Source organism: Triticum dicoccoides, chromosome 4A (assembly GCF_002162155.2).
Source record: "Triticum dicoccoides isolate Atlit2015 ecotype Zavitan chromosome 4A, WEW_v2.0, whole genome shotgun sequence".
NCBI classification, from domain to species: Eukaryota; Viridiplantae; Streptophyta; class Magnoliopsida; order Poales; family Poaceae; genus Triticum; species Triticum dicoccoides.
In genome coordinates, this window is record NC_041386.1 from 89,443,103 (window position 1) to 89,468,040 (window position 24,938).

At 46.2% G+C, this 24,938-nt stretch overlaps 2 protein-coding genes across 5 annotated transcripts; one reads left to right on the forward strand and one right to left on the reverse strand.

Annotated features, from left to right (window-relative positions):
* The first annotated feature begins 186 nt into the window (after nucleotides 1–186).
* Nucleotides 187–5,391, forward strand: LOC119285156. Of its 4 annotated transcripts, XM_037564382.1 has the most exons (7): nucleotides 187–592; nucleotides 1,601–1,781; nucleotides 1,846–3,192; nucleotides 3,290–3,369; nucleotides 3,470–3,608; nucleotides 4,577–5,008; nucleotides 5,086–5,391. In XM_037564382.1, exons 2-7 carry the CDS (start codon nucleotides 1,775–1,777, stop codon nucleotides 5,094–5,096), a joined length of 2,016 nt encoding a protein of 671 aa, XP_037420279.1. In that variant the 5' UTR covers nucleotides 187–592; nucleotides 1,601–1,774; the 3' UTR covers nucleotides 5,097–5,391. The 4 variants fall into 4 exon arrangements, with proteins under 4 accessions (XP_037420279.1, XP_037420277.1, XP_037420278.1 ...); XM_037564380.1 differs by having other exon boundaries at nucleotides 190–592; nucleotides 4,577–5,391; XM_037564381.1 differs by having other exon boundaries at nucleotides 190–592; nucleotides 1,856–3,192; nucleotides 4,577–5,391.
* Nucleotides 5,392–7,147: 1,756 nt separating this feature from the next.
* LOC119285157 (phosphoenolpyruvate carboxykinase (ATP)-like) lies at nucleotides 7,148–12,117 on the reverse strand. Its single transcript, XM_037564385.1, has 12 exons — nucleotides 12,014–12,117; nucleotides 11,610–11,886; nucleotides 10,201–10,418; nucleotides 9,952–10,105; nucleotides 9,679–9,864; nucleotides 9,140–9,438; nucleotides 8,681–8,854; nucleotides 8,514–8,579; nucleotides 8,237–8,415; nucleotides 7,973–8,142; nucleotides 7,709–7,877; nucleotides 7,148–7,616 (listed from the first exon to the last, which is right to left on the reverse strand). Exons 2-12 carry the CDS (start codon nucleotides 11,867–11,869, stop codon nucleotides 7,473–7,475), a joined length of 2,019 nt encoding a protein of 672 aa, XP_037420282.1. The 5' UTR covers nucleotides 11,870–11,886; nucleotides 12,014–12,117; the 3' UTR covers nucleotides 7,148–7,472.
* Nucleotides 12,118–24,938: the final 12,821 nt, after the last annotated feature.

Genomic DNA, 24,938 nt, shown 5'->3' on the forward strand with positions numbered 1-24,938 from the left:
CAAAACAGCCTCCCTGCGAGTGGGTCCCTAGTCTACGACCCCCACGTCAGCATCACGGCCCGCCTCACCGTGAGTTGTTTATCCACTTGGACGGTTGGGCCGTTGGGCGGGCGGATACGCACGAACATCTCGAGATCCCCGCCCTCCGCCACTCCCGCGCGCTCCACGCTCCGCCGTCCGTTTCGCGCTCCGAAGATCCGGCCTCATCCACCACCACCTTCGCCCGCCGTCTCCCTCCCCCACTCGCGTCCCGGCCGTCTCCTTTCTTTAATCAAAAAAAAATCTTCCCGAATTCTCCTCCATCCCCCCACTAATCCCACCGGTGATCCCTTTCCCTAATGCTAACGATGAGCAGTCGCCGCGACTTCTCCACGCCTAACCCCTCTCCTCCCTTCCGCGCTTCTTCTTCTTCCTCTCCTTCTCCTTCCTGGCGTTCCGTACTGATTTGGTCGTCGCGCCTGGGTTCGATTTGACCGCCCCCACCACCTGTCGTATCCGCCCGTGCAACCGCTCCGGCCGTTCGTTTCTTGGTTCCTGGTTCATCGGTTTTCTTGCGCTGGTTTAGGGATTATTGGGAGCGATACTTGTACAGGTGCGTGCCGAGTTCCTCCTCATAAAAGGCTTTCCGTTTCTTTACTTTTATTCTGATGTTGTTGTTCTAGTTTTATGTGGGCTGAGGTTAATCGTTTTCTTGCTTTATGCGTGATATATACCTTGGTTTCATGCATGACTATAAATGGAATTTTTGTTGCTGTTGGCTTCTTGCCGCGCATGGACTCAATCATTGAAACAGTTCTGAGCGTTCGATCAGTTCCGTGTCTGTCCATAATAAGAACTTAGGTGCGGCGGCTGCGCCGGAGGATCATGTGCTATTTTGGCTTGTGTACCAGAGTAAGGTTCATATTAGACAGTTACTAGTGCGGGTCCTTGTTAGTACTGTCATCATCATCAATGGAAGTAAACAGTCAGTAGTACAAAGTTCCATAAAAGTGGAAAAGGGGCTCAAAAGATCCAAAGAATAGAAGGAGGAAAATGTATCTTTAACAGTGCCAAGGCTGTCTTTTACCTGTAATAAGTTTCCTTTGACAGGTCAACCAAAAGTCGTAGTACTACTCAACTTAGAACCGTGTGGCTTAAATTGAAATCGTTGAACTGAAACTTTGCATGCCTAACTTGGTTTCTGAATGTCAGCGATTGACATTATGACAAAGTATTCAAAATTTGAATGGTAAGAGTACAGTACTTTTTTTGCGATTATTAGATTTTTTTTTCTTGGTGTGGCTCCTAGAAAATTTCATTACCAAGATGCAATCCTGCTTGCTGCAATATCTGATTGATCCCACCGGAGCCTGATTAGTCGTCTATCTTGCTCTCCGGCCTTAGCCCCGGATGAGCCTATCTTGTGTGTCGTGTGTGTTTTGGGCTTGTTGAGCTGTGCCCTCAGCGGTACCTCTGAACTTATTTGTTGTGTTTCTTGGGCGTGTGTTTCTGAACTAGTCCTTGTATGTGCTCGTGGCGGTTTGCTTTATTTATAAAGCGGGGCGAAAGCCTTTTTCGGTAATATCTGATTGATATCATCTAAATTTATATCATTTTACAGTTCTGCACTCTGCGTACCATGTGAACAAGTTTGAAGATAGGGCCATATCTGTGCTGCCGTGCAGCACAATGATATCTACTAAGACGCCACATTGGTGATTGTTGTAATTATATTGTTCAAAAGTAAGAGACGTTGAAGAAAATCGACATAGATTTGTGACGGTGGATACTGGTTATGGAAGGTATATTATTAATCAGAACAATTTGAATCAAAACGAGACAATGAGCAAAATGATGATTTAACAGGACTTCCCAGAGCCTTTACTGTTATGGAGATTTCATCACATGAACCATCAGAAGCAGAAATTTTAATTGGACATGAAGATGACACAGAATTGACACCTTGCGAAGGTATGCAATTTGAGTCTGAAGATGCTGCAAGGGATTTTTACAGCTTGTATGCGAGACATGCAGGTTTTCGAATTCGGATCAGCAGGTATACCCGCTCCAGACATGATAATTCAATCATTTCTCGTCGTATTGTATGCTCAAAGGAGGGATTTCATGAAACACGTAACTGTGAAGGCCTCCACCCTGACCAAAAACAGCAAGAACGGACAGGTACTAGAGTTGGTTGCAAGGCTATGATAATGATAAAAAAAATTGATCCTGGCAAATGGGTAGTTACTAAATTTGTGAAAACCCATAATCATGGATCAGTTCCACCAAGAAAACTTGATATTAGGTCAGCACATCAGGACCTTAATCCAGTTGAAAAGCCACATTCTACCGAGGAAGACTCTGTTGAGGAACCGGCTGAGGGAATGGAATTTGATTCTGAAGAAGCCGCGAAATTGTTCTATATAAATTATGCGAGGCTTAATGGTTTCCGTGCGCGTATTAGCAGGTATTGCCGTTCAAGACGTGATAATTCAATCATTTCTCGCCAGATTGTGTGCTCCAAGGAAGGCTTCCGTGAAGTTCGAGCCAAGAAAGAGATCACAGACGAAGGGAAAACGAAGCGCCCAAGAATGATAACCAGAGTTGGTTGCAAAGCTATGATTGTAGTGAAAAAGATGAACTCTGGAAAATGGATGGTATCTAAATTTGAGAAGGAGCATAATCATTCGTTGTTATCTTCTAAACAGGCCCCTAGTACATCGAACATTACTTCTGGAGAAAATGCTGAATTTGCTGCAAAGAGTTCAGATCCTGATGAAGTGAAGGTTGAGGAATACAGTGCAGGGATTCAATGTAATTCTACAGATTCACTCACTGTACTTTACAACCAATTATGTCAGGAGGCTATAAAATTTGCGAAAGAAGGATCAGTCACAGAAGAAATTTACCATGTGGCGATGTCTGCCTTGAAAGAGGCAGCAGAGAAGGTTGCTCAAGTCAAAAGTTGTCATCCAATAATGCCGCACCGTGGAGTTTCTGGTAGTGAAAGTAAACATAAGGTCGTACAGATGAAAACTATGAGTGCTTCGCAATGTTCAGATGTGGCCAAACAGAAAACAACACCTTCGCAGCTCACGGTGTTTCAAGAGTCTGTGTCCAAACTAATGTTCATTCCTACCAACCTGTTGACTGATTCCGGCTTAGCTAATTCTGATAGCAATCATCCGTCATTGTGTGCTTTCACCTCAAGTGGTAAATACACTATGTATAAGATGCTATCAATTAACCCAGTAACTTATTGCTTATAAACTCTTCTGTTTATAACAAATGTTGCATGTTCTATCAACAGGGAGACAATGCGGGCATGGATCAGAATGTTCCTATTTGCATGCTGAGAACAGAAAGGAGGACTGTCCTGAGAAATATCAGGTTACCCTGCCAACCTCCTCATCTGTTTCAGTGATATTCTCCACAGCATTTGATATTTCCTATTGGATTACAAGGTTCTTATTTGTAGTTCTAATTGCAGAATAGCACTTCGAGTCGGGCAACACAGGGAAATCATTCAACCTATCATGGACATTCTGAAGAAACTACAGTTGCTATTCCTGCTATACCTCTGACGCTTCACATGCCTTTGCCGAGGAATTCACCTGGAGCTTCTGCTGGTTAGATTTCATTTTCTTGTGCTGATTACAGAATAAATATTTATAACTTTATCTTCCCAGCAAAGAAGTACTCCCTCTGTAAAGAAATATAAGAGTGTTTAGATCACTAAAAAAACACTCTTATATTTCTTTACGGAGGGGAGTATCATGCATGTTGTTGCAGTAATTTTGAAAAAAAAATCTAATGTTTCCATTTGGTCTAGTTAATGATAGATTGACGGGTTATCATGTTTCCATGCCAAGTAGTTCTACTTGTGTGTTTTTAAGACGACAGCAGGTTTCATTGAGTGGGAGCAATTCTACTTGTTTAAGAAAGAGGAAAGGAGTAAGATGGAACATGGGAAATTCAGTATGGATAGAACTTATGATAAAACTGGTATAGGTTTCCTTTGACCATGACCTGCCCTTGTCGCTTCCTTTTTTTCGAGAAGGAGGAAAACCCTCGGCGTTTGCATTGATTGATGCACACAACCCTCCCCTTGTCGGTACCTAGGTGGTAAGCCCACAATTCCAACCCATGGAACATAAATAGTAGACGTGTACATAGAAAATTGATCTTTCAGGATAGGTGTCAAATTAGAAGCTGAGACCGGAAATGAGAGTAATTTTCATCATTTTTTGAATCTGTGGTTTCATCCTTTAAGATGTTCCATGTCCAGAATAGTAAATTGTATATCATAGCTTTGCAAATAGTTTGGTCAGGTTTTCAGTGCTGATTCTGGAACATTTTAAAATTTGGACATACTGCAAATTAAAATGTTTCTGTCCTCAGAGTCAATGACTATTGTATTTATAGTCCCATACTATTGCAGATAGCTTCAAAACAAGTTATACTGTTTTTCATGAATCAACACACGAAGCTACTGTTGTTTAAGGCTTTCACACACGCACATTAGTCTTTTCAACTTTTAATAGATCAAAGCAGTACAGGGCATTGACTGATATATGTTCATTTCCATGGGCTACAGATGGACAGTACAAATTGTTGGCTGCACCTATCGAAGCAGTTCCAATTTCATACCGCCCTGCAGAACCCATCAGACAACCAAAAAGAAGTTTTTGTAATTTAGGTCCATTGCCAGGTGTTATGTCTGAACTGACCAGGCAAGAAAAAGGTCCACACCCTCTTGTGCATGCTACAGCTCTTGCTTGTGGTGCTCGTGTTGTTCCTGTTGAGGAGGCAGCTTCGCTGATCAAGGCCATCGAGTCCAAGATCAGATCTGGAGGGGCCAAAATAGCAAGATTACCTTCAAGCAGGTTGACACGTCTAGTTCCTGAGGCGATCTCCATGTCATCGTCTAGTGAAGATGGCGAGGAGAATGACCACAGTGAGCCACCGGCGGTGAATGTCGAAGGCTACTGCCATGATGATCAGATATCTGAGGAAATGAAGTTGCAAGGTGAGGCATCAGAGTTGGAAACTGATTTTGAGAATTGTTCTGGGCATGAAAACCATGATACTGCTGATTGCTGACAGATGATGACTGAAGGATGAAAGTTGTCTGAAGATGTATTTTTCTGAACCATAAAGCTGTATGAAGATCGAAGCTACCCTGCAAGGTAGTAAATTTATACTATAATTTAAAACATTTGTGTATAATTGGATTTAGGATTCTAACCACTTGTCTCATGTCGATTATAGACTGTAATTGGGTTAACTCAAATAGTTAACTCCATTGAAGGGTTTTGTAAAAAAGAAAAGAACCACCCTTGCAGTGTTGGTGGATAATCTGTACATGAACTACTTTTATAGAAAGCAAAGATAAAGGCATTCATACTTCCACTGGCTGTATCTTTCTGGAGAGAACATTTAGCAGTCAATAATGTTATGATCGTTTTGAGAATAAAAAATTTATGATCAAATTCGATGATGGTTTTGCTTCTTCGCATCCATTCTGTAGCAACTTCTTTGTAAGCAAACACGTACCAGGAGTTCAGCATTTTACATATCTGTCAAAAGCACACCTGCTATCCTGTGCCTTGAACTGAAATGATGACCGTGTGTTTGGAATCGGTTTTGCATTCAACTACTTTCTTTCATATATTCACTATTTTATGAACTGATGTTCTACTTGCACGGGTTATTGTATGAGTTTTGCACATTTCAACATCCCACACTAAAAAGATAAGGATTTTTTTTAACTTGAAGCCTTCATACACCCATATAAGAGAAGAAAAAAATAGTTGTATTTATCTATTGGTTCAACAAGATTCTGTGATTATGACTTTCGTCTCCACTCATCCCCCCTTTTTCAAGTGACCAGAATCTATTTCCATTTGGTTGCGATCGTCAAAATTGACTGCAAACGCTGCACCGTAAACAAGGGGCAAGACACGTTTGCAACCACTTCTACTTACCGGCGCAGACATTTAATTTTGATGCAAACAATCAGAAGAAGAGAAAACCTGTCATGTCAAAAGGAGGCATTGCTTTTTTTTTCAGCGCCACAAAGTTTATTGGCTCGTTTCCATCTTCATTTCTTGTAGAAACAGATACTGATCAACATCACTCTTTTATGCCTGAAACTGAAAGTCTCCAAACCCGTAGGGATGACATGAAGTAGCCACACTGGTCTACCTCGCGTGCGCGCACCGGCTCTATCTTGGAGGCAGCAGCAAGGGAAATCAAAGAACTTGTGATTTGTCAAAACATCGTGCTCTCGCCTGCTAGATTTAAAATTATCGCTGACTTTTAGCTACTCCATCACCACGAAAAGGAAAGCTCGCTTTGTCCAAACCGTGTCGTACCAAACCTGTACTTCAGTACATCTGATGTACGGCGAATACGACTTCTCTTTTGTTTTCTCTTAGTAGCAATACAGTAAAAGTTTAAGTCTGACCATCTACACGAAGTCTTAATATGACCAGCATTTCTTTCCATTTTTTAAAAAGTTGTTCGTCTGATCCGCAGTGGTTTCTCTATCTACTATTTTTGCATTAACAGCCATTTTGCACTGGTCTGCAAGTCCTTTTCCGGTTTAATAAAGCTAGGCATGAGAGTCCTTATTATCTGACTATCTTGCAGCAAAAGCACCAGTGATGGGTTATCATCTATTCATACGTGACCTGCTATATTATTTCAAATCTCAGCCACATTTTTCGATCAGTATCTAACCATCATCGTCCCAACCTCATTTTATTGTAACAATTTACATAACAAAACTGCACACGTTCAAAAGAATGCAATTTTAGACAGTATTATGGAATTCTAAGGGTCTCTTTGGATTGTAGGATTTTCACTGAAATTTTGGAGGATTTAGGGTTGCTAAATTCCTATTGATTGCTTTAGCAACAAAAAATAAATCCTATTGATTGCATTCATGTAGAGTACCCTCAATTTCATAGGCTCGAACCTCACTTTATTTTTACTTCAAGAAGCTCTCTCTTCAATCCGCGGAGAATTGCCCTGTTTTGAAATCTTATAGAAAAATCCAGAGTAGCCTGTGTTTTCTTATCAGTACGTTTAACAGGACTCAGATTTCAAGATTTTCAGGAGGTCGGAAATTAGCAAAAGCGATGTATACAAGACAAGAGGCACATTCCCAAGCAGAATAATATGGCGTTATGCATTAACAGGGAAGAACATAGGGTCACACGATTCATATCAGGCAGACCGATCCGAGTTCCAAATCTGAAAGCACAGTGCATCTGTACATACCCAAAACAAGCACCAATCTGTGACAGAAACTACTAACATTGCGCATGAAAAATATACGGAACCAAGTCTACTAGTACCCCCCCGCACATGGACCCGATTTTCGTCATCATCATCATCAACCTAGACACAGCACACACACACCACCGCTTTATTCTGAAAAAAACACATTTCCTTCACATCGCACTCTTCATCTGCTTCATGGGAAATCAGACTTTGGGTCCAGCAGCGAGGATCTCCTCGGTGAGGGTGCTGTCCTCCCCGATCTTGTAGCTGGCGAACACCTCGAAGTTCTTCCCGAACAGGCCGGCCAGCTTCAGGAGCGTCTCCTTGTACGCGGCCTTGTCCGTCCACTGCACGCGAGAAAGCAATCGCTCAGTGCATGCTCACAAGAAGAGAAGCAACCAAAGCAGAAAAATGGCTGGATGAGCTGAAGAGGGCTTACGGTGTTGATCGGGTCGAGGATCTCAGACGGCACGCCCTCGATGGCGGTGGGGATCTCGAGGCCGAAGACCTCGGTCTTCTGGTAGTTGGCCGTGAGGAGCTCGCCGGAGTGGATGGCGTCGATGATCTTCCTGGTGTACGGCAGCTTGATCCGCTTGCCGACGCCGTACCTGGACAGCGACGAATGCAGGGTCAGCTCATCATCTCATACGCATGGTGGTCGTGAGGAATCGCATTGCAAGGATATGATAGACAGGGATCGCACCTTCCGCCGGACCAGCCGGTGTTGACGAGCCACCCGGTGGCGCCGTAGGTCTGCATCTTCTCGGCGAGCATGGCGGCGTACTTGGTCGGGTGGAGCATGATGAAGGCCGCGCCGAAGCAGGCCGAGAAGGTGGCCTGCGGCTCCTTGATGCCGTCCTCTGTACCGGCAACCTGTCACGATGACGATGGCAAAAGCGATCAGAGAGGCATCCCTGAGGAACAAACAAGCTGGTGAATCAACGAATGCTTAGCAGAGTGTTATTACGAGAGCAGTGTAACCGCTGATGAAGTGGTACATGGTCTGCGCCAGGTTCAGCTTGCTGACGGGCGGGAGCACGCCGAAGGCGTCGCACGCCAGGAGGATGACGTTCTTGGGGTGCGGCCCGACGCACGGTATCTTGGCGTTGGGGATGTACTCGATCGGGTACGCGGCACGGGTGTTCTCTGCGATACGGTCCGGGATGCAATGTTATTACTACCATCTTTGCTACGTGATTTCTGTCAGATTTTATCTGTGGTTGGCGATAATGATGGGTTTTTACCTGTGACAGATTTGTCGGTGTAGTCCACCTCGCGGGTGTGCTCGTCGAAGACGACGTTCTCCAGCACTGCACGAAGAACATTTCAGTCGGATGCAAGCCACGGCAAATACGATTCCCACTGTTAAATTGTTTAGGTTTGAAAAGACCAGAGAGATAGAGAGAGCTACCTGTTCCGAACTTGATGGCGTTCCAAATATCAGGCTCTTTCTCCCGGGAGAGGTCTATGCACTTGGCGTAGCAGCCGCCCTCGATGTTGGAGACGCCATTGTCACTCCAGCAGTGCTCGTCGTCGCCGATCAGGAGCCTGTTGTGGTCGGTCGACAGCGTCGTCTTTCCAGTACCTGTTGTTGTTGTTGCGAGAGAAACAAAATACAAATCAATTTTCCCAACTTTTTCACAAAACATGTGGCAAATGCAGACAAAAAATGCGTTTCATATTTTTGGAAAACTGAAAAAGTGACATCACACGATAACGAAACTAGAGCTGTATGGTATGGACAGGCTGATGAGCAAGGCGAAGGCGTCAGTCAGGTGCATGCGATTGGGCAGGTAACGGCACCGCAGCGTTCTTGCGGCCGGATCCATCCATGGATGATGGGTCTGTTCCGTTCTGTTAACGAACGTACCTGAGAGTCCAAAGAAGAGGGCGACGTCGCCGTCGCGGCCCATGTTGCAGCCGGAGTGGAGGGAGAGGATGCGCCTCTTGGGCATGAGGTAGTGCATGACGCCGAAGAGGCCCTTCTTCATCTCCCCGGCGTACTGCGTGCCCAGGATGACCATCTCCCGCCGCCCCAGGTTGATGTCCACGCTCGTCGACGACGTCATGTAGTGCGTGTAGCGGTTGCAGGGGAACTTGCCGGCGTTGTATATCGTGAAGTCCGGCGTGCCGAAGCTCTCCAGCTCCTCCTCCGTCGGCCGGATACACCTGATGCACATACCATGAGTGGTCACTACTACTCCCTCTGTTCCTAAATACTTATCTTTCTAGGCATTTCAACAAGTGACCACATACGGAGCAAAATGAGTGAATCTACACTCTAAAATATGTCTATATACATCCTATGTAGTAGTCATTTAAAATGTCTAGAAAGACAAATATTTAGGAACGGAGGAAGTACAATTCTTACTGTAAAAAACGTACTGCAAGTGGTAGTATTATTATTACATGTTGTGCATGAAGAGCGAGTGGTAGGCCCTGGCGGAGATGATGCGGACTTTGATGCGGTTCTCGGGGTCCCAGTTGAGGAACTGGTCGTTGACGTACACCTTGTCCAGGGAGTTGAGGTAGTCCACGGCCCTCTCCCTGTTGGTCAGGAACGTGTGCTCGTCCATCTCGATGTTCGGCGAGCCCCTGCAATTACATGTTCATCACTTGTCTGAAGACTAAGAAGAAGGAAGAAGCACATGTTCAGTTCAGCTATGGCGGCAGAGCACTCACTTGCCCCACCAGAGCTCCTGCGCCGCGGCCTCGTCCTTGACGATGCGCTTGTCCCTGGGCGACCGGCCGGTCTTGGCGCCGGACAGCGTCGCCAGCGCGCCGGTGGCCGTGATGAACGACCCCTTCTCGTACTTGATGGCCTGCTCGTACAGCTCTGTTTTTTTTTGAGTTGTTTGGAACACAGCATCAGAACACACGGGCCACGGCATGCAGAGATATCTTAACAGATTTCAGACGACAGCCGCGTACCGCCGGGCGAGAGGTTGTAGAGGACGTGGGTGAACTTGAGGGAGCTGTCGCTGACGCTGATGGTGGGGGCGACGTGGTGGTGGTGGTGGTGATGGGGCTGCGGCGGCGGCGGCGCGGCCGCCGGCGCGCTGGTCTTGGCGGCGGCCTCGCCCTTCCTGGCCGGATCGCCCCTCACCACCTTGGGCCCGGTCTCACGGGTCAGCGACGCCAACGACGCGCTGCATCCATCACAGCGTCAGTTTGCATGTGGTACAAAACCATTTTCATCAGAACTAAAAATGCACCCGGCAGTGAGTTCACCATGTAACGCGAGCTCATTTGTCAACGCAGCAGATCGATCTATGTACGCGATGAGCTAGACCAAAAAAAGACAGTGTTTGAGGAACTAATACGAAAAGGACACGAGGTTTCTTGGGAATACGGTGGCCGGCTGCACCGGCACGACGGCGACGGCGACGTCGCGTCAAGCCAATGTTTCCGGCACCCCCATGCCCAAGTTGCCGCCGGCCCCATGCGTGCATCATCCCAGATCGCGTGCGCGATCGTGTCCGCTACGCGCGTGAACCACCGCCCCTTCGTGATTTCGCACTTCCTAGAATGCTTTGTGCTGACATTACGCTCTAGAAAAGATGTTGCCGCCCTTGTTATTTTTTGTATTGTAGTATGAATAATCAAGGAACAAACTTTGTGGTGCGAGCTTTTAGTATATGGGACTTCTCTGCGGTGCGATAAGAACAAAACTATTTAAGTGACATTTTGGCACTTCGATGCAGGCATGAGGCCACGTGAATACATACGTGGAACCATGCCCAGAAGATGTGGCGCAGATTTTATTGCGACGGTGGCACAGGCACTTTTGGTTGGAAAACGACCAGCGGGGTGATCGTCGTCACAGCCCTCTTTTTTTTCTGCCCTAGTGATTCCAGTTTTCTTCAATTCAATTCATTTACGGATTTACCCCTCGCCTAAAAAGTTTCATCCAGACTATTCCCGTCTCATCAAAATAAAAAACTTTATATTCTTCCTTCTTCTTCCTTCTTAACTTGGTGTTACTTTCTGTAAAAACAAAAACTATGGCCCAGCGTCCAGTGTCTATAGGCGAAATGCTCAAGGGTGGACCGAGCGGTGACGTGTATTGCCGTCATCCGACGCGCACGTGGCGGTCAAATGGACAAGTACAGTAGAAGATTATTATCGTGCATGTCCCGTCCTCCGTTCTTTCTTCCCAAGTCCAGCGAAAAGCAAAGCGTTAAATAAAAGGAGGCCTTAAAATATTCGCCATTCTCCAATTAATTGTATAATTGCCAAGAAAATATTAATGGCCGCTTTTATCATGTCAGGGTAGAAGCAAAGGCAGAAGCGAACGGGGGTGCGCGAGAGGAGAGGAGAGGATTGATCCGTTGATTGACCTGATGGACTGGAGCTGCTGCTTCCGGCGGTCCTCGTCGGAGACGGCGACGGCGAAGGGGGAGGCGCCGGTGTCCTTGATGGGCGTGGTGGGCGCCGAGCGCTTCCGCTGCATGGAGTGCAGCTCGTCGATGTTCTGCGCCCGCACCGGCGCCGAGCTGTCGTCGTGGCAGATCCCGTTCTCGTGCTTGGCCGCCGCCGCCGCCGCCTTCTTCTCCGGGTGCGTCGTGTCGATCCGCGCCAGCCCGTTCGGCGCCGCCATGGCCGCCCCGCCTTCTTCTGCTCTTCCAAGAAAACAACGACAAGAACAACCAACATTAGCAACCCAGCGATCCTACGCTACGCTACGCACCATTGGTGCGAGCAAGAACCAGAGGAAGAGAGAGGATTTGTACGAGGCACGCACGAGGAGAGGAGAGAACAGGGGTACGTGAGGCAGTAGGGGGGTGGTGGCGGTGGCACACGACGGCACAAGGAGCTAGTGAGAGATGTGTAGAGCCCCGGCGAGGGAGGCTTTTAAAGGGGCCGGAGCTAACCATGGTTAGGTTACTTGACCATGCCCTTCGGGTTGGCTTGAGGGAAGGGAAGCTTGTGGTGAAAGCGGGTGCGGGAAATCACCACCAAAGTTCACCGCGCGCACTAAATGAGTTCAGATGGGGGACGAATACGCCCCCGCGTTGGGTTGTGACTTGTGACCCATATGATGAAAGGAACCACAGCGTGTGAATTGTGATATAGTACTAGTAGTGTGGAATAAAACGATTGGACTGGTGATTTTTTTTTTTTGGCTATTTAGGATGGTGTGTAAGATGGGTTGATTTTGGAATTATGGCAAAGGATTCAAATCGGGCGGCCGATCACGCGCACCGATCGGTTGCGCTCCGCACGGGTCAGGCGTCGGTGGACCCATGCGTCGCCGAACACCGCTCAACCTTATCTCGAGCACGGCTGACCGAGGGTGTGCGTCATGCGCAGTTGTCACACCGAGAAAACGCCGCAAGGCTAGACTGCGCGATTTGGGGCGTTGTTCTACGCCACCAACCCCGGGCGTTGGCGCTGCCGCATGAAAGACGAGAGGAGGCGATATGTGTGGCAATGCACGGAAGCTTCCCCAACACCGCTGATTGTTGCCGGATGGCGTTGGAGATGGCTAGTTACGTTGACAGCTAGATGTGATAAAGGCAAGGTGTGGCGTTGCCCGGGAGCTTCCTCAGTGCCGCTGATTGTTGCTAGATGGCGTTGGGGATGGCCAGTTACATCGATAGCCAAATGTGATAAAGGCAAGGTGTGACGTTTCCCGGGAGCTTCCCCGACGCTGCTGATTGTTGCCAGATGGAGTTGGAGATGGCTAGTTACGTTGACGGCCAGATGTGATAAAGGCAAGGTGTGGCGTTGCCCGGGAGCTTCCTCGATGCCACTAATTGTTGCTAGATGGCGTTGGGGATGGCTAGTTATATGGACAACCAAATGTGATAAAGGCAAAGTGTGACGTTTCCCGGGAGCTTCCCCGACGCTGTTGATTGTTGCCAGATGGCGTTGGAGATGGCTAGTTACGTCGACGGATGTGATAAAGGCAAGGCGTAGTTTGACCACATGATGCTACCACCTGTGGACGGTGGCGTTGCAACCGTTGATGGACGGTAGAGTTACAGCACGCAAGGAGCTGCAATCGCGGGGTGGGCTGCGAACTACGACGACCAAGGAGCCACGACGGCGGTGTCTATGTGTTGTAATCGTACCAGAAAAGGCTTTCATCCCGCTTTATAAATAAATCTACCACCAGAAGCACAAGGTCCAACAAACGTTCACACTGCACACACGTACGCCAAAGTAACAGACAACAAAGAAAGTGCAACAGAGGGTTCTGCTAAGGACAACAAGCCCTAAAGAGAAAATAAAAGGCGGCAACACAAGCCATGAAGGGCTAATCCGGCTTTGATGAAGGTGGAGGAAGCGGTGGTGCCAGCCAGAGAGCCATTGCGCGAAAATCTGCAATGATGATGTTGATGGTGTTGCGGTTCTGAGGGCGGCTAAGCGGCCGCCACTGCAATGATGTGTTGTAATCGTTGATGACAGAATCATCGTACATCAACCTAGCAAGCTGCAACCGCTAGAACGCTGCCCGCATGTTGTAACCATTGATGGCAAAAGCTACACCCGTCAAGACGGAAGCCAACACTTTTATTATGTATTTAGTGATATTAAATTTTATTGTAGTTGTTGGATTTTTTTTCTACAAAATTGGTAATATATTACACCATTTGAATTAGGAGACGATTTATACGTGTTCTTTTCAGAGACGGAAGGAGTAGTAAAGAATTTCAACATTTGTAGGAAGTATTTACTCCCACATTCAGAATAGTACGTAAAAGAAGCCGTTTATTTTTGTTATCATTCTTTGTGATCTCGAGGATTTCAGATATCTTGGAGGTAACTGGTGATGTATTTGTCTCTGAACGCAAAGTTTTCAAAGCTACAAGAGTGCTTGGTTACACAATGGCATGAAGTTTCGACCATCTTCAAACTTACCTTTTCAAGTGCAAATATTAACTCGTTGCAAAATTGTTGCCTTTTTATCTACAAATGGCTTATTATCTTATACACCCCAATATAAGTTTTATGGCAAAAATATCATCGAAGCCTTTAGTTTGTGCAATATACATTTTTAATTATTTTTTTAGACTTATTTGCTCATGTAATACTTTACTGAAAAAAATTGAGTTATGTAATCCAGTTTGCCCCATCCCTTACCCTCATTTACTGTTTGTTAGACCCACTTTTCACTTTTGCATGTTTTTATGGCTAATTTTCTACAACAGATTATAAATACACAACACACACACACTGTTCAGCAACTGCAAAGTAAACCTCTTTCTTTGTAATCCAAAACAGAGATCAATGAAATGACAGATATCAGCACAACGGGGTGATGGATAACTATGAATATCCTCGCACGCAGTGGATTAAAATACCAATTCGAATCGTAACCAAGAGAATTCCAATAGAAATTCATCGTTTCTCGTTTTGCGAAACGCGGCAGGAGGTGTAGCCCGTTCACTGACAGGATGACATTATGTATGTGTTGTGTTACTGTAATACTATAACACTTTTGACTTGACAATGCAGTAGGTGATTTCAAATGGGATTTCCCCGCCTGCTTATCATCATCCAGTACATAGCCAAGTGACCAGCCAGGTTATTACTAGTATGCATCCAGGCCCTCTGTCATTGGCGTTATCATTTGCAGATAATCTGACCATCTTACCGGGTCGCTGCAGGCCTAGCTCCAGCTGCTATCCAACCTCTCAGGATAATCCAACAGAAAATTAGGCTAGCACTGCTGAGCAGCTCGACATGTCATGTAGTATAAAAAATAAATAAGATCGGAGGGTGTCAACGTTTGATCGAGCACTGGCTTAGCTAGCCAGAGTTCGTGCGTTGCCATTGCACATGTGTCAATGTGTGTGTGATATGGATGGATAGGGATGACAACGTACGTATTGCCCCTTGCGAAAACAAAGCACCATTTTCTCCACCTGTTATCTGCTTAACATGTATGCTACTACTCGCTTATTTTTTAATGGAATACACAAGTCAGATCTTAGGAGCAACATCAGGTTCAGTACTAGCAGTACTCCCTCTGTATCTTTTTAGTTCACATATAAGAATTGGTCAAAATCAAACTTTGTAAATGATGATATTTCCGTTTGGTCAAAGTCATACTAGCTTTGGAGGAAAAGATATCAACATTCACACTGAAATTAACATTATTAGATGAATGATCAAATTAATTTTCATAGCATATAACTTTAGTATTGTAGATGATGACATTTTTTTCTATAAAGTTAATCAAACTTTGTAAAATTTAACTTTGATCAAATCTTATATGCAGACAATTTTTTTTTGAGTATGATAGAAGATGGCCGTAGTCTAAAAGCAAGGAACTCACGGTGCATTCTGAGGTCAACGGAATTTATATTACATTAACTAATTTGATTTGACAGGTGTTCATGGATTAGTCCCCTCCAACTTTTTATTTTTCTTGTGTTTGTGTGTGTATCGGTCCTTTTCATCTGTCGCTCTGCTCTTCCGTTTACTGGCTGCTAACTTCTCTGATAAGATCGTTCTTAGGATTTTTGGCTAGCCATGAGGAGGATACTGCCGTGAAGCAGCAAGGGAGTCATTCGGTCGAGAAGGCAACCAAATTGGTCCCATGAATCCATTTTATATAAATCAGGCATGACCGTGAATGCAGTGAATCAAACGCACAGCGAGCGTGACATTACCTTGCGTTTGGGGCATGATCTTTGTGAACTCCACTAGAGAATTCTGCACGCAGAAGCGAAATGCAAGTGCGATATTTATTTTGACTTTTCGGATGAGCTCGCCATTACTGACTGGCTCCTGGCAAAGCGAGAGAGATCATCTGCGGCGTTTAATCAAATGTGCATCCGCTGTTACAGGAGGTGGCAAGGGAAGAAAATAAAACGTGGGAATGGATTGGATGCTCGCGTTGCGTTGCGTTGCGTGCACCGAACCCGTCCTTAATACTGGTGTTTGACTTGTTTCCCGCATAAGCAAGATGGAGGATCGGTGGTGGGAAACGTTTGTTTTTCTTGATTGAGAGTACCGTACAGCTGCGATCGTATGTCCATGTGCAGATAGATCCCTTTTCTTTTACCGGTTCGTCCGTTATCCGACGCTAATCCGTGTCACACGCGCGCGCACCGTCTAACATTATCCTCCCGACTCAACCACCGGATGGACTGGATGCCCTCGATAGGCGCCCTCTGTGTCCATGACTTGATCTGGTCCTAGCTCCGGCAACGTGCCCTTCCGGCCTTCCCCTTTCGACGGGGCAGCACTGGGAAGAGCCATAGGAGTTTCGCCGAAGCTATGTGCCGGCGACTAGGGAGGAACCGCGCATGTGTTGGATCCATTGCTGGTCAAAATGGCTGCCAGTTGGTGCGCCTGCTTCTGATATCCCGTGCTTGTTATCATTTTATTTTCGTTTGGTCCAGCTTACTGCGGAAACCACGTCGGTGTAGCATTTTTGAGCAGGGGACGAGGGCGTGATGGTGCCTACAGCGTTGGTGAGGCGCCGACGTACGTAGGCGCACGAGGAGCCGGCAACGGCATCGCTTGGCGGCGTAAACTTGCCGGGCGGCGCCGCGCCGCACGCCCTCTCGCAAGTCACAGGGCCACCGCGGGCCGTTGGGATCATCAGCTCGTCATGGCCGCCGTAACAGTCCACTCCCCACACCGGTAGGGGCCGTGTGCTCGACGTCACTTACCTATAACCAGCCGGTACATCGGGATAGGCCAGGCCTGTCGTCGTCGACACGTTGTTCCGCTATTTCTCGACCATGGTTTAGGTACAGGCCGCTAATTTCTTCCCTAAAACCCTTACGGCGACTAGGGCTAGGCGACTCTGACGGCGGCGGCTGATTCCTTCGGCGGGGCGCTCGCGTGAACCCGGCGGCGATGGCGACATCAGGCGCGGGCAACGGCAAGCAAGGTAGCGGCTCTCTCTCTCCGCGCTCGGCGCGGGAGCAGATGGAAGAGGCGCTCGGCAAGCTCGATATCTCCGAAGAGGAGGCGAAGCCTCTGGTGATCGACGACACGGACGACGGCGCAGCACCCAAGTGGCTCTTGGCGGGCAAGGTCCTGCACAGAAACCTTTTCCACATCAACACCATATCAAACACCCTTCGCCCAGCATGGGGAAACCCTAGGGGCTTGGCTTTTCGTCCATTAGGGGAAAACATGTTTGCTGCGGAGTTTGAATCTAAGAGAGATCGGGATCGCATCTGGGAGGGATCCCCGTGGCATATCAGCAAACACGCAGTGATTCTTGAGGATTTCGAATCACACATGCAGCCATCGGAACTCAAATTTGATTGGCTGATGGTGTGGGCTAGGATTGTGAATCTCCCTTATAACCTGAAGAATAACACTCGGGACCTGGCTATTGCAAAACAGATTTATCAAAAGGCCACCGTGGTGGAGATTGATCCTGTGGGGGGATTTCTTAGAGCTCGAGTAACCATTGCGGTGCAAAACCCCCTACGCAGATGGATCTTGATTGAGTCGGCCAAGAGGAAAAGCACGGACTGCTATGACATCCAATATAAAAATATTCCGCACTTCTGCTTCTCTTGCGGCCGCTTGGGACATTCGGATTTATTCTGCCCTACGCCGGGGACTCGTGATGAGAAGAGGGGGTCTACCCTTCAAATCCAGCATCAGGGCGCCAGAAGACAGAAAGAAAGCAAATTCAGGCGAAAAGAGGCCAAGGAGAGACCTGACACACAGCGTAGCACGCGCGAGTCACGCGAGTCCAACACCAAGCAGCAGAACGGTACGGAGGTTACCTCACCTGTCAAGAAAAAACAGAAGAACAAGCGCAAAGGAGGGCCTCAATCCACTCAGGTATACCGCAAGGTGATACCTACACAGCTTGCCATTACTGAACATGGCGAAGCACGCATGGATCAGGATATCGGGGAGGGGACGCATATTGTGACAGAGTCGGAAGAGGGAGACCTCAAGGAGGCCTTTCCTGAGAGGGAACAGAAGAAAAAGAAGCCCACCCCTCCATCATCTGAAGCATCAGCAGAGGCTGCTAGACAGCCCTGCCCAAGTCAATGAGCACTTTGTCTTGGAACTGTCGGGGGCTTGGGAACCCCTGGACAGTTCGTGAGCTTCGCAAACTTGTGAAGCAAGAAGGGCCCACCCTGTTATTTGTCACGAAGACGAAGATCAAGGGCAAGAGAGTTGAGGATCTGAAGTTTTCATTAGGTTTCTCATGTTGTTTTGTCGTTGACAGCGACGGGCTTAGTGGAGGGATTGGCCTTTTTTGGTCAAGTGATGTCAATGTAACTTTGCAAAACTATAGTGTTTCCCATATTGATGTAACCGTGAGACAAGCAAATAAAATTTGGCGTTTCACGGGCTTCTATGGCGAGCCACGGGTGGAAAACAGACACCATAGCTGGCGCTTCATGCACACTTTATTTGTTGTCCCGCATGAAGCATGGATATGCATGGGAGATTTCAACGAAATTCTTCAGGCGGATGAGCAGCTTGGAATTAACCCAAGACCGGAAGGACGAATGCGTGCATTCCGGGATGTGGTAGCTAGCTGACTGTGCACTCCAGGAGCTGGGTTGGCGCGGCGGCCATTTCACGTGGGATAACAAACAGCAAGGAGATCGAAACGTCAAGGCTAGATTGGATCGTGCACTGGTCAACCAAAAGTTTTTTGACGTGTTTGAATTCTCGTGTGTTAAGCACATCAGCAGTGTTGAGTCTGATCATTGCTTCTTACTTGCGAAGCTAAAGGCTACAATGGAGCCGGGATGGTCACGTGCACAACGCTCTTTTCGCTATGAAAAAGTATGGCAATCTCATCCAGACTATGATGATATGGTCAGGAGACTATGGCGGACAAGAGCTGGGCAAGGTGGGCTTCAAGGGCTGGTTGATGCTCTCTCGGTGGTCTAGAACGACCTGGGCACCTGGGGTCAGCGTGAGTTTGGAGACTTAACGGAAAAAGTACGCAAACTTCAGCAGTGTCTTGATCGTCTATGATGTACCTCGTTGGGTCGCGGACCAACGGAGGAAGAGAAAGCAGTGGAATCACAGCTGCGAGAAGCCCTTCGACAGGAGGAAATATGGCTTAAGCAGCGATCCCGCGTGACATGGCTTAAGGAGGCTGACCGGGATACTGGATGCTTCCAGGCCCAGACTGCCCATCGAAAGCGCATAAACAGAATAACACCCCTGGAGAGAGCGGACGGTCAGTCATGCAGCGACCCAGGGGAGGTAAAACATGAAATTATGAGCTTCTATCAAGCATTGTACCAATCGCAAGGGTACTTCCCGATGGATGAGCTACTAGCATGTGTGAAACCTCGTGTGTCTAAGGCCATGAATGAGTTTATTGAGAAGGACTATGTGGTTGAAGATGTTAGGAAGGCACTCTTTGATATGGCACCGTCCAAAGCTCCGGGCGTCGACGGCTTCACAACTAGTTTCTATCAACGACATTGGGATGTTGTTGGGGAGGATGTAACTATGGCAGTGCTAGGTTTCCTCAATGGTGGTGAACTACCTCTTGGATTGAAAGACACCGCTATTACCTTAATTTTGAAAGTTCGCCATCCGCAAAAAATCTCACAGTACAAGCCCATTGCGTTGTGCCCGGTGCTCTATAAGATTGCCGTTAAAGCAATAGCTAACAGGGCCCGGACCATTCTTGATGATGTCATTGGAGAAGAACAAAGTGCATTTGTCCCTGGTCGCTTGATTACGGACAATATCCTGGTGGCTTATGAGACCATCCATGCTATCAAGAGGAAAAGGGGCAACAATCCATGTCGTGCAATCAAACTTGACATGCTCAAAGCTTATGATAGGGTGGAATTAAAGGAAATATGCCCTAAGGCAATAATAAAGTTATTATTTATTTCCTTATTTTATGATAAATGTTTATTATTCATGCTAGAATTGTATTAACCGGAAACATAATACATGTGTGAATACATAGACAAACAGAGTGTCACTAGTATGCCTCTACTTGACTAGCTCGTTGATCAAAGATGGTTAAGTTTCCTAACCATAGACATGAGTTGTCATTTTATTAACGGGATCACATCATTAGGAGAATGATGTGATTGACTTGACCCATTCCGTTAGCTTAGCACTTGATCGTTTAGTTTATTGCTATTGCTTTCTTCATGACTTATACATGTTCCTATGACTATGAGATTATGCAACTTTTGTCTACCAGAGGAACACTTTGTGTGCCACCAAACGTCACAACGTAACTGGGTGATTATAAAGGTGTTCTACAGGTGTCTCCGAAGGTACTTGTTGGGTTGGCGTATTTCGAGATTAGGATTTGTCACTTCGATTGTCGAAGTGGTATCTCTAGGCCCACTCGGTAATGCACATCACTATAAGCCTTGCAAGCAACGCAACTAATGAGTTAGTTGCGGGATGATGTGTTACAGAACGAGTAAAGAGACTTGCCGGTAACGAGATTGAACTAGGTATTGAGATACCGACGATCGAATCTCGGGCAAGTAACATACCGATGACAAAGGGAACAACGTATGTTGTTATGCGGTTTGACTGATAAAGATCTTCGTAGAATATGTAGGAGCCAATATGAGCATCCAGGTTCCACTATTGGTTATTTACCGAAGACGTGTCTCTGTCATGTCTACATAGTTCTCGAACCCATAGGGTCCGCACGCTTAAAGTTCGATGACGGTTATATTATGAGTTTATGTGTTTTGATGTACCGAAGGATTTCGAAATCCCGGATGAGATCGGGGACATGACGAGGAGTCTCAAAATGGTCGAGACATAAAGATCGATATATTGGACGACTATATTCGGACATCGGAAAGGTTCCGAGTGATTCGGGTATTTTCGGGAGTACCGGGGAGTTACGGGAATTCGTATTGGGCCTTAATGGGCCATACGGGAAAGGAGAGAAAGGCCTCAAAGGGTGGCCGCACCCCTCCCCATGGGCTGGTCCGAATTGGACTAGGGAGGGGGGCCCTTTGTAGGATCTAGAAGTAGATGTGTCTAAGGGGGGGGGGTGATTAGACACTTAGTGCTAAAGTTGCAATCTTTTAAGCTTTTTCGGTTTAAGTGGGGTTTATTCACAATTTCTACACACGCAATACATATCAAGCAAGCATGCAAAGAGTATATGAGCAGCGGAATGTAAATCATGCAACTTGCAAGAATGTAAAGGGAAGGGTTTGGAGAGATCAAACGCAATTGGAGACACGGATGTTTTTCCCGTGGTTCGGATAGGTGGTGCTATCCTACATCTACGTTGATGGAGACTTCAACCCACGAAGGGTAACGGTTGCGTGAGTCCACACAGGGCTCCACCCAAGGGCAACGGTTGCACGAGTCCACACAGGGCTCCACCCACGAAGGGTCCACGAAGAAGCAACCACCCACAAAGGGTCCACGAAGAAGCAACCTTGTCTATCCCACCATGGCCATCGCCCACGAAGGACTTGCCTCACTAGCGGTAGATCTTCATGAAGTAGACGATCTCCTTGCCCTTACAAACTCCTTGGTTCAACTCCACAATCTTGTCGGAGGCTCCCAAGTGACACCTAGCCAATCTAGGAGACACCACTCTCCAAGAAGTAACAAATGGTGTGTAGGTAATGAACTCCTTGCTCTTGTGCTTCAAATGATAATCTTCCCAACACTCAACTCTCTCTCATAGGATTTGGATTTGGTGGAAAGAAGATTTGAGTGGAAAGCAACTTGGGAAGGCTAGAGATCAAGATTCATATGGTAGGAATGGAATGTCTTGATCTCAACACATAAGTAGGTGGTTCTCTCTCGGAACATATGAGTTGAAATGGTGTGTGTGTTCTGATGGCTCTCTTACTGAATGAGAAAGAGGTGGAGGGGTATATATAGCCTCCACACAAAATCCAACCGTTACACACGATTTACCAATCTCGGTGGGACCGAATCAGAAAACTCGGTCTGACCGAAATAGTAAACCTAGTGACCGTTAGGAATTTCGGTGGGACTGACATGCAACTCGGTAGGACCGATTCGGTTAGGGTTTGGGCATAACGTAATCTCGATGAGACCGATTACACAAACTCGGTGGGACCGAATTTGGTAATTAGCTAACCAGAGAGTTGGTCAGGCAAACTCGGTGGGACCGATTTGGTCTTTTGGTGAGACCGAGTGGAACTCGATGAGACCGAAAAGTTACAAAGGGGAAACACTAAGTTTACATTGCAATCTCGGTGGGACCGATTGCATATCTCGGTGGGACCGAGAATATTGCAATAGGTAACAAAGAGTTTGCAATCCCATCTCGGTGAGACCGAGATCCTTATCGGTAGAACCGAATTGCTAGGGTTTGGCAGTGGCTAATGACAAGTGAAACTCGATGGCGCCGGATAGAAAGAGTCGGTAGGACCGAGTTTGGCTTAGGGTTTAGGTCATATGTGGAAGTGGGAAAGTAGCTGAGGATTTTGGAGCATATCATTAAGCACATGAAGCAAGAGGCTCATTAAGCAACACCTCATCCCTCCTTGATAGTAATGGCTTTTCCTATGGACTCAATGTGATCTTGGATCACTAAAATGTAAAATGAAGAGTCTTGAGCTTGAAGCTTTAGCCAATCCTTTGTCCTTAGCATCTTGAAGGAGTTCCCACAACCTTTAGTCCATGCCACTCCATTGTTAAACTTACTTGAAACATGCTAGATAGAAATGTTAGTCCAACAAGAGATATGTTGTCATCAATTATCAAAACCACCTAGGGAGCACTTGTGCTTTCAATCTCCCCCTTTTTGATAATTGATGGCAACATACATCAAAGCTTTAGATAAAGATATAAAGAACAGCAAGTAAAGCTTTGGAAGGACATGTAACGAGCATAGGCTCCCCCTACATGTATGCACTCATGTAAATATGAAATATAGAGGCATGTGAGAGCATAACCATGACAGAGTAGGCAATGTGTTACATGCATCTTGGCCATATGCATCAGAGCAAAAGATTATCAAGGAAAATACCTTCATGCTCATGAGTCCTTCTTGCAAACAGTATGTACATAAGCAAGAATTCCTCATACTCATGATTTTGATGCATATACTTACCTTGTGGTCTTGAGTTGGCTTAGGATGGAATGAACCTGCACAAACAAGGTTAGATAACACAGGTACATCCACTAGCCAGAGCAAACAAAAGAAACCACAAGAATACCAAGACTGGGATGACATGTAGAGAGTGAGTACAAGGTACCACATTGAATTCAACATGTCCCCAAGAATAAAGATATGCAATGAATTTGACTGATTTCTTTTCCTTAGGTGTCTTGCTCCCCCTGAATCGTACATGGGATATTGGGAGAAGATAGGAAACAGAAAATCAGAGCTGAAAGATATGAATAGAACTTAATTCAGAGTTCATATGAACATGTCTTTCCCCCAAAAAGACATGTGGCATCTCTCCTCTTGAACATCAAGCATCTGGGATCCTTGAGTATTCTCTCCCCCTTGGAGATTTCTTTCTCCCCCTTAATATATGGGATCCTTGAGTATTCTCTCCCCCTTAGTACTTTCTCCTTTGTAGGTGATAAGCTTTTGATGTGATCTCTCTCTCCCTGATGATAAGCTTTGATGTGATCTCTCTCTCCCCCTTTGACATCAATTTCCAAGAAGGTTTTTCCTGGAATCCGTCGAATAGGTTTGGTCCTTGAGATTCAGTACAAAGCAGGGAATAAAACTGTGATGCTTGTAGAGGACAAGATTCATTGAGTGGAGCTGGATCAGAAGAAATATAGAATATGTGGCAAACTGTTTTTCCTGTTGCAAAATCGGTGGCACTGAGTGGCATGTTTCGGTAGTACCGAAGGATTCGGTTGGACCGAAAATGGCAATTCGGTGAAACCGAGTTCATCACAGAGAAAAACACTTGTCACCTCAGCTCACTAGTCAAGTAAGATCTCACAAAGATTTGCAATGAATTTGATGCAGAAATATGCAGAACAAGAACCGAAAAAGAAAAGAGTGAAAGTTTCTAGATGAAGTTTTTGTTTTTGTTTTGTTTGAAAAATAAGGAAACAAATATGCAAGGGACAAATGCAATAACTCAGAAAAGAACACAAGAGAACTTCATCTAGAATTGGGCGGTGACATAGTTACCTATGTTAGAGTATATTGACTTAGGAGTCAAGTGAGAACACTTGACATAGGTCATACTCATCGTTTAAGCTCAAAATGGGGTTACCATTTTTCGTTTAAGCATCTTGATGTATTCACATCTTGTTGAGTTGCTTTGACTCATGTCTTGGAGTAAAGCTTCTCTAAGATGGAATAACATATCTTGGGTGGTGATGTGGTTCTTGCTCATGTAGTTGAACTTGTGTGGGTGCTCAGGGTTGATGTAGTTCATCAAGAGTTTGGGAGCACCACTTGGAGTTTGAGTTCATCTACCTACATGGGTTAGTTCTTGCAAGGAAGAGCACTTGTGTATCCAAAAATGACAATCATGAAGCTTAACATAGAATTTGTCAAAGGATATGTTTGAATGGTTTTGTGCTTCCTTGTCTTCAACCACTATTGTGTAGAGTCTTGGTCTTGTAGAGATTGCTCAAGATGTGAGTGAGTCGCAGTCTCATGGAATTAGATTCAACCAAGCACCTACATGGGTTAGACAACATGCAAGGTGCAAATATATCCAAGACATAAGATAGTTATCATAAGAGATACATCATGGATTAGTTATAAGCTCATGTCTTGCATGTATCCAATGGAGTTTCTA